General features: G+C 33.6%; 2 protein-coding genes across 2 annotated transcripts; one reads left to right on the top strand and one right to left on the bottom strand.

Moving 5' to 3' along the window:
• Nucleotides 1-176: 176 nt before the first annotated feature.
• On the bottom strand, nt 177-1,943 carry LOC134243633 (uncharacterized; the record flags this gene model as incomplete). Its single annotated transcript, XM_062725878.1, has 1 exon — nt 177-1,943. A coding segment is annotated over exon 1 (1,767 nt), but the record flags the coding sequence as incomplete, so codon positions are not given.
• Nucleotides 1,944-8,040: 6,097 nt separating this feature from the next.
• On the top strand, nt 8,041-10,962 carry LOC134243635 (myb/SANT-like DNA-binding domain-containing protein 4). Its single transcript, XM_062725879.1, has 3 exons — nt 8,041-8,430; nt 9,184-9,338; nt 10,478-10,962. Exons 1-3 carry the CDS (start codon nt 8,041-8,043, stop codon nt 10,686-10,688), a joined length of 756 nt encoding a protein of 251 aa, XP_062581863.1. The 3' UTR covers nt 10,689-10,962.
• The last annotated feature ends 2,175 nt before the right edge of the window (nt 10,963-13,137 follow it).

Below are 13,137 nucleotides of genomic sequence, written 5' to 3'. Positions count from 1 at the left end.
GGTCAGCCCTAGCGGACCCCGAGCTAACCCGGAGCGGACCCGAGAGAGCGAACCCGGGGTCCGTTCCGGGTTCGCTCTCTGTCAGGTTGTGTCCGGTCGGTACTGTAACCTGGCAAGTAGCCCCGTCTTTCTATGTACCTGTAGACACAAACTATGTCGTTTGTCCATGATCCTACCCAGAGAAGATGAGTTTTATCGTCATAACTCAGGCTCCATGGTGAGTTTATTCCTAACTGCTGAGTCTGTATCAACGACAAAAAGTGGCCATTTTGATCAATTATATGTACTGCGTCGGTAAGAGCATCACACACAAGAATGTTTGACATTGCGCCTGTACAAATTCCTTGTGGTGATATTCCTGACGATGAAGGGTGTCCTCTGTAGGAGAAGCGATATCTCCCTTCACGATTTGTCACCACTAAAGCATAGGGCCAGACAGACACAACAACATCTCCATTGCGGTTCTCTGTGATGTAGTTAGGATCTCCAGACATTGCCTGACCTTTTTTGTCGTGTTGTATGGTCTGTATGAGTTTTCCGTCGTAACTATAACGACATACCTTACCGGTTTGTTGAAAACCCCGCATACCAACCAGAAGGTCTCCATTGGAATGGGAGCAGAAGACACACAGTGGTATCCAATTTTCTATTTTTTGAATTAGTATAGCCGTTGTTTCTTTTGATAGTTTGATTATGTTAAAATCAATGTTTACATAAATAAGACGACGTGTAATGTCCACTGTGTGCCCTCCATAAAAACTACCTTTATCCAATAGGCGATACAGTTCATCACCTTCTGTGTTTGTAAGGACGATATTTTTCTTATCACTGATCCAGAATCGGTCTGGCGATTCACGGGAAATGTGTCTTATATCATCAACACTTGTCACTATCATAAATGTATGCAATACTGGTGTAAACATCAGCTTCAACACAGAATCAATCCCTTTTTTTCTTTTTGCTGTTTTTATATGGATTTCACACAATGATTTAATCACATCTTTCCTGTTTATTTCCTCAATCAGAGGGACTATAATATATTGTGTAAGAAAAGGACTCTCTTTCATCTTTGGGACCGTGATTTTCTTAAGAAATGAGAGAAATTTTATAGGTTTGTTTACTGACTGTTCAAATCTGTATACATAGTTTTCTGTTCTAGATACGTGTCTGTTCAATTTACAAATTTGTTGTTCATAAATTTGTGATGTTTGAATCATTAAACTTTTCAGCCTGCTTTTCACATAACTATCAATGAGATTCTTTAGTCTACGGGCTTTCACGGACATATCTGATTGAAAGCTACAGGTGTGACAAAATTTCAAATCAGTTTTTATTTTTGACAGAAGAAAACAGCTATTGTAGATAGTGTCACTTCTCGTTTTGCGGATGATTCCTCTGTATTTTCGACGGTTTGTTTCATAAGCTGGTCTGAGGTCCAGCATTTCGTGTGTTCTGTGTTTATTCAACAGGAATAAAAAAGGTAACATTCTGATATCTCTGTATTCTGTGCATTGAACACAGACAGGGACTTCACAAGAAAGACAGTATCTATCATATAATTTGTCTGGATGTCTCTCACACCTTTCTTGCTTTGTTAGGCTTTTGTATTTTTCACGGTACAACACAAGATCATGATGTTCGATGTTCGGATTAATGACATGTCTCTCTTTACACTGTAGACACAGGTCTTGTTTACAAGTGTTACAGAAGTATTCCGTGTTCCCCTTACATTCAGAGCACTGTCGTACTTTACACTGTATTGTATAACCTCTTTTGCTATGCTTTGTTCTATAAAACACCACTTTATGGGAGTTGGTAACATGCCTCTCTTTACACTGTAGACACAGGTCATGTTTACACGTGTTACAGTAGAATTCTGTGTCCCCCTGACATTGAGAACATTGCCGTTTCTTATACTGAGTGCTAAATCTTTTCAATTCCATGAAGTCGAGGGTCTAGATCTCTGAGAAAAGAATTTCCTGAAAAGAAATTGAGGTGAAAACATCTTCAAAAGTAAACTTTACACATGTAACTTTATACAGAATCACGTTATGAATGTACCTTCTATTTTTTATTGATTAAACATATATAGAAAAATAATATGTTGAAACTTGATTTTGTCATTGAAGTATTGCTACTTTAACATGTTTACTCGCGGAAAAAATTAGTTTATAAATCATATGGAGACTAAAATTTAGAATTGTTTCCATACAATATGAAGATGTGCAAAATAGAAATTTGAGGAATGTTTCGTATGACCTTAATTAAAGATAAAATTTTGAATTTCAAGTATTTTAAAGCCTCATAGTCCAATTCTAAATGCGAAAAAATATATTCGTTTCACTTTTTAAAAAATAATTTTCCATAAATTGTTTCAACTTTTGTCAAATTATATCCCCTTAGTCTTTTTCTTTTAAAAGATATCAAATTTCAAAAGTTAAAAAATAATTTTTGTTAGGTCACACAAAAAATAATCCTATGCTGATATCGCTTGAAATCGTCTTCAAAAAATAAAATTTATCGTTTTATCTAACGAATAACAAACCCGTGTTTTTTTCCACAATAAAGTACTTATACCTGTACAGGGACAGGATTTTAGCCTTCGTTACTTAACTTCATTTAAAAAAATCTTTAAAGATATCTAATTTTCCGTAATTCTTTTAAATATGCATATTAATAAAAATTAACTGATGTCATCTAGAAAAAGTTTTGAGTCGGAACATTTGTAGTCAGTTGTCCAGGCGAGGGTAATCAATCATTTCTTTTAATTTGGCTTATACATATTGTTAGCTAGCAAAGTAGATCACATATCCCAAGTAATCCAGTCTGAATCAGCTTTGAACATAACTAAATACAAGTTCTATTATAACTCTTGTCACCGATATTCCCTTACAAAAGCGATGGCAGGATCTTAGAGAAGTGGGTGTATTAAAAATACTTTTATGCCCTCCATTTATCTTAAGCTAGACAAATGCCTGTATTGTAAAGAATGCGTGAAAACCAGTTCCCATTAGGTCCTGCAGCTTTGTTAATTTTTACTTCCTTAAAACACTACAAGACATTGTTTGATGAATATTGTCATTTATTAATGACGAAAATAACAAATAATTACAAATAAACTACCTTAACTACTAGGGAGATCCCAGACAAACATACATAGACTTATTGAGCACCTAATATCACAATGGCAGCGGAATCTCCCTAAAATCTAAGCAAGACATGATTATCATTGCTGAATGTACATTTAGAAGATGGGAGATCACCAGGTAACATATATACAACAATGGCAGGGGGATCTCCCTGTGATATGAAAAATCAAAACAATGTAAAAATTAAGGTGGCTAAAAATACTTTAATTTCTCAATGTGAGTGTATTTAGGTTCAAAATATAATTTAGAACGTAAAAACAAGTATCTGATTACGTACAGTTTGAGACTCTTAGGATATTCCTACAACATGGTAGCTTTACGAGCAAGATGGAGGCGTTGTTTGAAGGTCGAAATTTAATGATTCTGAGGAGATACTTCATGATCAGAAGCGACAGGTACAGCCCAAACCCTTATACTATTATACAAAATATTTCATTATATTATTGATATTATCATTAAAATCATCTAAGTTCGGGGCATTTAAGGACAATTTGGATTTTCTTATGTAAAAGAAAACTTAAGAATAGTTGACATGAAACGCAAAAATGTCGCTCTAACTCTAAGGATATCGTTTAATAATTTAAATTCATGTGTAAGAATATTACATAGCGAATTAAATTACAAAAGAAACAAAAAATATAAGAGGAGCATCTAATTTGTCTGGTATGTTATGTAATTTTACTGAATTCTTTATTAAATAAAGAAAATCTGTTTGAAACATCTGTTGGATGCTGCAGCAAGAAATACAATTAAGTCTGTTGTGCTATCTCTACAATACAAATATGCACTCTATGATATAAAATGTTCTTTAATTTTTAGCTCACCTGAGCTGAAGTCTCATTCAGCTTTACAAATAGAAGGGTGTCTGGCGTCGGTCTGTTGTCTATTGTGTTTCGTCCACAAACTTTTTGTAATTTTTTTTTTTTACATTTCCTCAAGCATTTTAAAGTGTTCCTTCGCTGTCAGCGAAATCCGTTGGTTTTAAATTCTAGCACAGATTTTAACTTAGTCATAATACAGTTACCAACACTTGTACAATATTTCATATCCGAAAGATTTTAATACAAAATAATTAATATAAAAAGAAATGTTCCCCTTCTTCATTTGAATCTGGTTAAATTAATCGTTAAAGCTTATTACATGTTTGATTTAATCTGAGCAATACACATCTTCAAAAAAGGACCTTAACAATGCGCTCACATAAAACATTATCTGATGTTTTCTTCAACATAACAACTTTCAGAGAGAGACAGGGATAATTAAAAAGTTTAAATATAGTTCCATCCCCATTCATTTGATTACAAGATCTCAGAGTGGGTAAAGACATTCTCCTTGTTCTTTTGTAAGTCTCATTGTAAAAAAGAAATCCCTTTTGTGCACTTACTGAACCAGTCTATATTAATCGGCAGTTACCTTGGTCGTTTCTCATACTCGAGTTACTATAAAAGTTGTCAATTACAATGATACAACGTCAGAAATTGCTAATCAACATTGTAACGTCCAAACGTCGTCAATTAAAATTATTTTCTTTTAATGTGAAATGTTTAAATAAGTAGACACCCCTTTTTAAGAGTAATTTTGCTTAATTATCGACAGAACCTTGTGTAATTATCTTATCAGTAAAGCAGTTCAATCAGACAAAACACACTGTAATTTAATATTTATCATTGTGTTTTCTATTTAATTTGAAAAGAAAAATCTGCTATCTGTAAACCATGGATTTACGAGTAAAGTTATAAGTACAGTTTATGCGATAATCGTTTCATGGTGATTAATTGTAAACATTTAGCAGAGATTTATTTAAATGACCTTGACCTGTGATCTTCAAATAAATTTCTAGGTTAAATGTCAACAAATTTATTGCAGTTGGTTCAGTGTCTTTACGACTTCTTGTTTAGAAAGACCAATTCGTTATTTGTAACATCCGAAAACACCCAGGAGCGATAACTTATAAAAAGGCTGGAGAAATCATTTCGCAATGAAAAGATTGAAAAGTCCCCTCAAGTAGTCGAAAACATTGGTGAAGTTTCTCTATCTCTATGGTTTACGTTTTCGGAAGAGTAGCGATAACAAGCTTTTAATGCCGAAGGGTCCTTATAATAAGTTTATAAGAGGTGATAGGTCACACACGGCGGGGAGGGGGGGGGGTCATTTCTCGGAATAACTTTTGATATCCAAAATCATGAACTATAAAGTTTATCGATAAGTCTTGTGGTTTCAAAAGTCCGATTGAGAAAATTTGCTAAACTTACCAACTATAGATCTGCCGTCTAAATTTTTCTCCTAAAACTATTCCTCTATGGTAGAAAAATGATTAAACATGTAAAGATAAGAAACAGCATTCAAGGTCTAAAGTATCTTAAACTACATGTAGTTACATAACATGAGGTTTCGAGTTCTATATAAAAATGTTTTATTTTGTCTCATAATAAATAAGACGTTTAAGGTTACCCTAGAAAATGCTGGATTTTAACAAACTTCATGCACCGATTACTCTGGCTTTTAATGTCTGTGACCTGAGTGTAAACAAGAGTGCGTGTAGACTTAGTCCAATTGTTTGTTATATAAGCTTAAAAATATTCAGGATATAAGATAATATAACGAACAATTATATACCTAATCGTGAACAGAGAAACATGGAACACTGGAGATACTTAAAGTGAGATCAGGTACCTACGAGGAATAAACATCACCTGTGATCAGTCACACCCCTTGTGATTTCATTTTTTTGTAAATGTTCTACTCCTTATTTAAATTACAGAAATTCCTAAAGAGATAAGGAATCGATTGTATTCAGAACATAGTACTGATCCCACATCTGATGTTTTGGGGGTCCGTGTTTGCTCTGGGACCTTATTCACAAAGCCTCCGTAATTTCCGCAGTCGCGGAGCGTTTACGGAAGGATTGCGGAAAGTTTACGGAAAGATTGCGGATGGTTTACGGCGTATTCACGAAGCTTCCGTAAACTTTGCGAAATTTACGGAAAGTTTCCGCAAGTGAAACACGCTGAACGGGCACCTGCATTGTACAAAAAAAGAGTCATGAACATATTAAAACTTTAATAGTTTTGAGCGTGTTTTGTTTATTTTTTTAATCAAATGTGTTGCATACTCCAAATTAAAGAATCAAAACTTAAATGAGTAATATCCTTCTAAGAAAAAAAAGAATAAGAAAGTATTTTATCACGTGTTTATATTTTAATAGTGAACAAAAATAAAGCTTTCTAAAGGTTATTTATAACAATTAAAATCAAAATATTCATACTGTTGTGATTATTAGTTAACTAAATGCGTAGTCGGGGGGGGGGGGTGTTTTTTTTTTTAAATATACACTATTGAAACTGGTAATCATTTAAATAATAAATGAATAACCAGCAATTTACAAATAATGAATAAATAATAAACGTTTTCGGCGTAACATATATATTTGTACATACAGTAGTTGGCCATAAGTATGTTCCCAAAATGGCCGACGTTCTTCAATCGCATTGAGAATTCTGAGATTAAAAAACTTTTTAGCAATATTACATTCGTTTTTTCTCGAAACTAAACATCCGGAAATAAAGTTTTTGTAGTGGTAGAGGTTTTAAAATAAGCGTCCTTAATTGATTTCCGGTTTATTGTTTACATAATATATGGGTAAGCGAGGGAAGGAATTGACACAAGATGTTAAAAACATCATCATTAATTTATATAACATGATCATTCCAGTTACAAAATATCAGAAATAACAGGCTTGAATAGGAGAACAGTTAGTAATTTTTTAAAGCGTTTTCGTGAGCGGGGGAACAGAGAAAACTTACCGCGAAGCGGCAGGCAATTAAAAATGACAGGGCGAAACGACGACTGTTCGCATGGTTCGGGGCAATCGTCGGCAAACATTAGAGGATCTCACAAGTAAATTTAACAATTCTGCAGTTGTTAAAATATCCTCTAGGACTGTGAGAAGAAGATTATTTGAAAGTGAATACAAACGACATGTTGTTTCCAAAACGATTAGGATCAGAAAAGTGAATCGCTTCGACGTGTGGGATTTTGTAGACAAAAGTTACATTGGAACGTGCAGAATAATTGGAGTAGAGTGATTTTTAGTGACGAGACAAAAATTATAATAGGTGAGGATAAGAAAATCTATGTTTGGAGGAAATCTGATGAACGTTTGATGGGGGAATGCACGGGAATTCGTTTGGACAGGGAGAGACAGGGAGTGATATCCGCGATGTTCTGGGGGTGTATAACATACAATGGTGTGGGTACCTTACATCTGTTGAAGGAAATATGAACTCTAATGTTTATATTGAAACTCTGAACAATAATCTGTGGCCTGTCATTGCTAAAAACTTTGAAAATGGTGCCTGGATTTTACAGGAGGATAATGCGCCTTGTCATGTTTCTAGGGTTTGTAACGATTGGAAAACGCAAAACAATATTCCAGTATTACCATGGCCTGCACAGAGCCCAGATATTAATATATATAGAAAATGTTTGGAGAGTATTGAAAATTCTTTATTAGAGAGCACATGACATTAAAAACAAAGCAGACCTGTAATCGCATCGTTCATGAAATCTTCCTCTTTACCGCTTCACTATATAAGAAGTTTATATCAAAGTCTACCCAAACGAATTAGAGTTTTGAAAGCCAAGGGACACATCACAAAGTACTAGTCATAAAGGTTAGTTTTATGCTGTTACATATAATTAAATTTAGGTTTTACTTTTTGATATGTACTTAGGTTTACGGAAAACGTCGGCCATTTTGGGAACATACTTATGGCCAACTACTGTAGGTTTAGATAGATTCTCTTGATACCTCTTTTGTCCCGTGAACCTATTGTGACGTCATGACTAAGAAAATGACATCATTGAAATTCTGACAATTAACGCTGAAATTATGGAAGATAGAAAAAAGAAGCCGCGTTTATATAAAGAAATTGAAATATTAGTTCAAGGAGTTAAAGAACGTTCAGATGTCATCAACTCAAAATTCAGTGACATGATCAGCAATACAAAGAAAAAGCAAGCGTGGGTGGAAATTTTGGAATCTTTAATTTATGCTGTCTCATTCTCAAAGAGAACTGTCGACGAAATTAAAAAGAAGTGGGATGATGTAAAGAGGGGTACAAAGAAGAGAGCTTCTGCCGTCCAGAAAAAACGTTGTAAAACGGGGAGTGGAAAATTGGAGATTATACCTTTAAGCCCAATGGAAGAAGATATTGTGTCTGTAATGGGAGAGGAGAGAATTTTTGGATTCAGCTCGTATGTAGACACCATGATTCCACCTGTAAGTAAACCTAATTTCATTCCGTCATTTTTGGTATTTACTTTAATCTAAAACAATATATTTGTTTCGAGACTTTCAACAATTTTGAACGATGTTCACATACTAAATTTCAATATCTGCATATACACACATAAAATCATTTTTACAGTTTTTAAAAATAATGACTGTTTTATAAACTTGTACAAAGTCTTAAAAGTTATTAAAGTCATTTTGATTTTTTTGAGAGACAAGATATAAGGTGTGTATGTGTTGGGGGGGGGTTACATGTCAATAAAGGAAAATATGTAATACTGGGAAGCTTACAGGTTACATAACCTATATAGGTTACACGAATTGTCGCCTATAATCTCTTTATTAGTAGCAATTATAATAAGTCAGAATTTGAGTGTATATCGGTGTTTTAATTTTTTCTCTGCGTTTTCTAATATACAATTCTAGTAACTTCCCCAGTCATACAGAGGGCGTGATTTCTACATTGATCCTTGTTTCCGCTTTTTTTTTTTAAAATATGCATCTACTAACGGTTAATTTATGTACCTTCATTCTGAGATGATACTGTAAATACAATTATAGGGATAGTATGCCCTTAAAACTTCTGTAGAAACATGAGTTATAAATCTTCATAAAAAATGCAGATTATAAATATTGATTTTATTATGAATTTCCCACCTATAAAATATCTATATATATAATTTTTTATGACATTATATAAGCAGAAAATATCAAGTTTATCATGTACCAAATTCCACTTAGACACCAAGCAAAGCTGTTTCTGGAGAGAGTCCACCACAAGAAGTGCAAGAGGTACAGACGACTGCAGAGGGAGGCATCAGTGAAAAAGCACCAGAATCTGCTTTCTGTGCGAAGAAAATGAAAAGGCGGCCTTCTCAATATGAGGCTGATGAGAGGTGATTTTATTTACTAGTATTTGAATAAAACCTTGATTGCATTTTTCTGAGTAGCATCCCGTCCATTTTCGATAGCAATGAAGCAACGGCACTTGTTTCTTCAATATTTTTAGCCCATAGTATATTATAATTTTTTTATACAATGGGTTAATTTAAAAAATATTACAGAAACAAGCGCCTGTGCGATGGAAGTCAATAACAGTGTAATTGATGCAAATCACCTATGGGATCTTACGTTTTAAGTTTTCGTAGTTAAAAAAATAAATGTCTTCTCCAGAAAGTAATCTCATGTGCCCTGAAAAAAAATATTATAGTTCTTTTCAAAACCTTCATTTATTTACAAAGTAAGTAAAATGCACTAGGCACAAGTTCCAAAGTTGCAATTTTTTTTTTTTTTTTTCACGATTAAAACTTCAGACTCCTGTGTACAAATATAGATGCTCTGAAATTGACACTGGCAATACCAGTCTAGAACAGGATATATACATATATATATATATATATATATATACATGTACATGTACAATCGGAAGTTTAGAGTTTTATTGTTTAACCTGCACTTAAATGTACAAAAAGTAAGAGTAAGTCGGGTTTTATAAAACCAAGACTATGACAGTTGAATTTCTAAAATTGTGATAAATACATAGCTTTTCTAATCTTCCTTCGTGGATCTGTCAGAAAACTCGGAAAATCGCGGCAATCTCGGATATATTTTTCGAGCTCTCCAGACTGAAGGGCCCGAATTGATGCTTTTGGTAAAAAAAAAAAATAGTAACACAATGGAAATCTTTTAAATAGGTACTCATTGGCTCTTCTGACCTTTGATTTTTCACCTCGAAATTGAAAGCAAGGCAAAATACAGAATGTTGTTTTGAGTTAAAGAGTTATCGATTGTCGATGTGAAGCACACTCTTATAGATTTACTATTCTAAATTGTAAACCCCCCCCCCCCTCCATGCAACAATTTGTCTTTTTTTTAATTCTAATGCAGCAAATTAAAATTTGGTTCAGATATCTTCTTCTGTGTTTTATTATGCTATAGCGCTACCTCACCCATCTTTTTAAAAGATAAGCTTGTCTTGAGATAATTATACGTTAGTACGAGTTTTTGAGTATACTGAATGATTGTTCTTCGGTAGCTTGATACTACAGAGAGAACTAATCAAGATTCAGAGGGAATGGCTCGATGTGGAGAAAGAGAGACTCGGCATCGAGAGGGAGAGGCTTCAGATAGAGCGTCGACGCTTGGAGATGGATGAGCGGGCCAGGGGATTTTCCGCCACATGTAATAATTCAGAACGCAATGCATCGGAATTTCAACTCTTCAACGGTGCATTTATGCAAATATGAGGAATATTAATGTGCATTTGATAAATCTTTTAATTCATATATCCACTGTTTTCTTTGATTTGCATGTACGTACAAAACATAAAGTTCCATTCATTATGAACAGCATATATGTAAGATGTAACTGGTAAATACAATGTATTTTTCCAGAAAAAAGAAATTAAACAAATGACCAATAAGTTCTAGACATCGTAGTTATATCTCTGTTTTCTTTTTGATCTACAAAGAAATGCAATAAAATTAAATAATACATACACTTGCTCCTATTTTAATCACTTTCTGCAACTTCTTTACATCTATTATCTCCTTCATGTTTATTTCACAATAAAAATAAAACTTTGGTGACTAAAATTCACCATTTTTTCACAGAATAAGAAGAGATCTCTGTAAACTTTCACCTAATTTCTAAAAAAAAAAAAGGTTCCGGTGTTTAATTAAGTTTGAAAAAGGGGGGGGTGCTCCTGAAATTTACATTCCGATATCTGTATATATGCCGAGCTTCTAAATATTGAAAACATTACCTATTATGCAAAGCTACCAATTCAAATACCCGGCCAGATCAAATGTCATCGTACAAATGAAATCAGTTTAATTTGTATTTTTTAAGTACCTAAAACCTGTCTCTTATCAACATTTGTCTAATCTCTTGTCCTGAGTGATCTTGTACATCGCCTGGCATGTCATTATCATCATCATTCTGCTCATCATCGTCCTGCTGGAACTCCACGGGGAGACCTCGATCTTCACAGATGTTGTGCAGCACTGCAGTAGCTGTGATTACTTGTACAGCTGTAGCTAGGCATATGGTTAACGGTCCACCTGTGTTACAGTATATTACACATGTTATACCGATTTGTCTTTACATGAAGTCTAAAACTCTATTACTGTCCTCATATGATGTCACAGATTATTCTATTTATTAAACACTGCTTGTGGTAGATAAATTTATCAATATGTAGATATACGGACCGAAAACTGTCCATATTTTTAAAAATTCTTTTCTATTTTTTAAAATTTATATTCATAAATTCATCCAATTTTTTTTCCTTTTTGGTGATAATTTACATGATTTTTTTTCGACCATGTTAATCATATGAGATAATATTTTTATCTTTCATGGCATCAGGCAGATAATTCCAAATGCAGTAAAACATTCTGTATATTTTTCTTAAGTAAGGCCACACCAATAAAATTTTTTGTTCGTCGGACCCGCGCGCTCGTATTTAAACGAAACAAGACAAATAATATTATATAATTTAAAATTTCCCGCACCATTGGAATTTTGTGCTATTTTCTGTTCTATTTCCGCTCTATTTATCGTATTTTTCATCTGCTTACTCTGTAAATCAGAAAAAAATATAATTGTCCGCTCAAATTTCTTCACGCTCCGCCTAAAAAATTTGTCTACAAAAAGTAATAATATTATTATTTAACCGCTAGCCCGCTCGTACTTTCTTTCATCAAATGTCCGACGAACAAGAAATTAAATTGGTGTGGCCTACATTAAACTCAGCTTGAAAATTGTTAAGTGCGTTTGTCATAACATTGTGTTGAGGGGACAGACAGCCAACAAGTCGTCAATTTAGAATACATGTAGGTACGTGTATGCTGGGAAGTTCAAAGATGTGACATGTGTCATGTTGTGAATTTTGAATTTACCGGGTGGCAGTAAATACAAAATTTACAACATGACAACTTGTAAATTTTGTATTTACTGACACCCGGCCGGTAAATTCAAAATTTACAACATGACACATGCATTAATATTTTATTTAGAAAATACCTCGAGAACAAAGATTATGTTATTCACGTAATACTATTGATGATGAATTTTATTTCTTTCTACAGTGTAGCTTGAATATACAAGCAAGGGAAAAACTTTTTTAAAAATATGTTAGATAATTGTTCCTCATTCTACATCAAATCACCTACACAGAAACTTGAATATATACTAAGTCCAAAACTTGAAGTTATAACGGCTGTTTGCACTTTTATAAAACTATCACTAGAATTGAGAAATAAAAGGTCCACATCGGTGCAACATTTAGGAATGAATTTCTATATGTATATATACCAGTATGCGTAAATACAGCAAAATCAAGGGGGGGGGGGGGCAAATGTGCCCCCTCTCTTCAAATGGGGATTCGGTAGGGTGTGAGGGTGAGATATAGAGGGAGATAAAAGGTTAGCTATGAGTCTCACGTTTTGCTTTACGTTGGATATCCAATTTAACAATATCTTGATTCAAAGAGAAAGAGAAAAGCAATGATTAGACATATTGATATAGAAACATCCTCCATGTCACGTAGACTCAAATTTGTTCAAATCACAATGGAAATTAGAAATGGATTGCTTTTTCATATTCATAATTATGTTGATTACAATATACATGTATATAAAATTTTCTTTACACTTAGAATATAATTTTATTCACGCCAGACAAGTGACTTTC

Source organism: Saccostrea cucullata, unplaced genomic scaffold (genome assembly GCF_032062105.1).
Source record: "Saccostrea cucullata isolate Sc308-1 unplaced genomic scaffold, CSIRO_AGI_Scuc_v1 ctg4481, whole genome shotgun sequence".
NCBI lineage: Eukaryota > Metazoa > Mollusca > Bivalvia > Ostreida > Ostreidae > Saccostrea > Saccostrea cuccullata.
The sequence above is the reverse complement of the archived record's forward strand: the minus strand, read 5'-3'. Positions and strand labels throughout refer to the sequence as shown.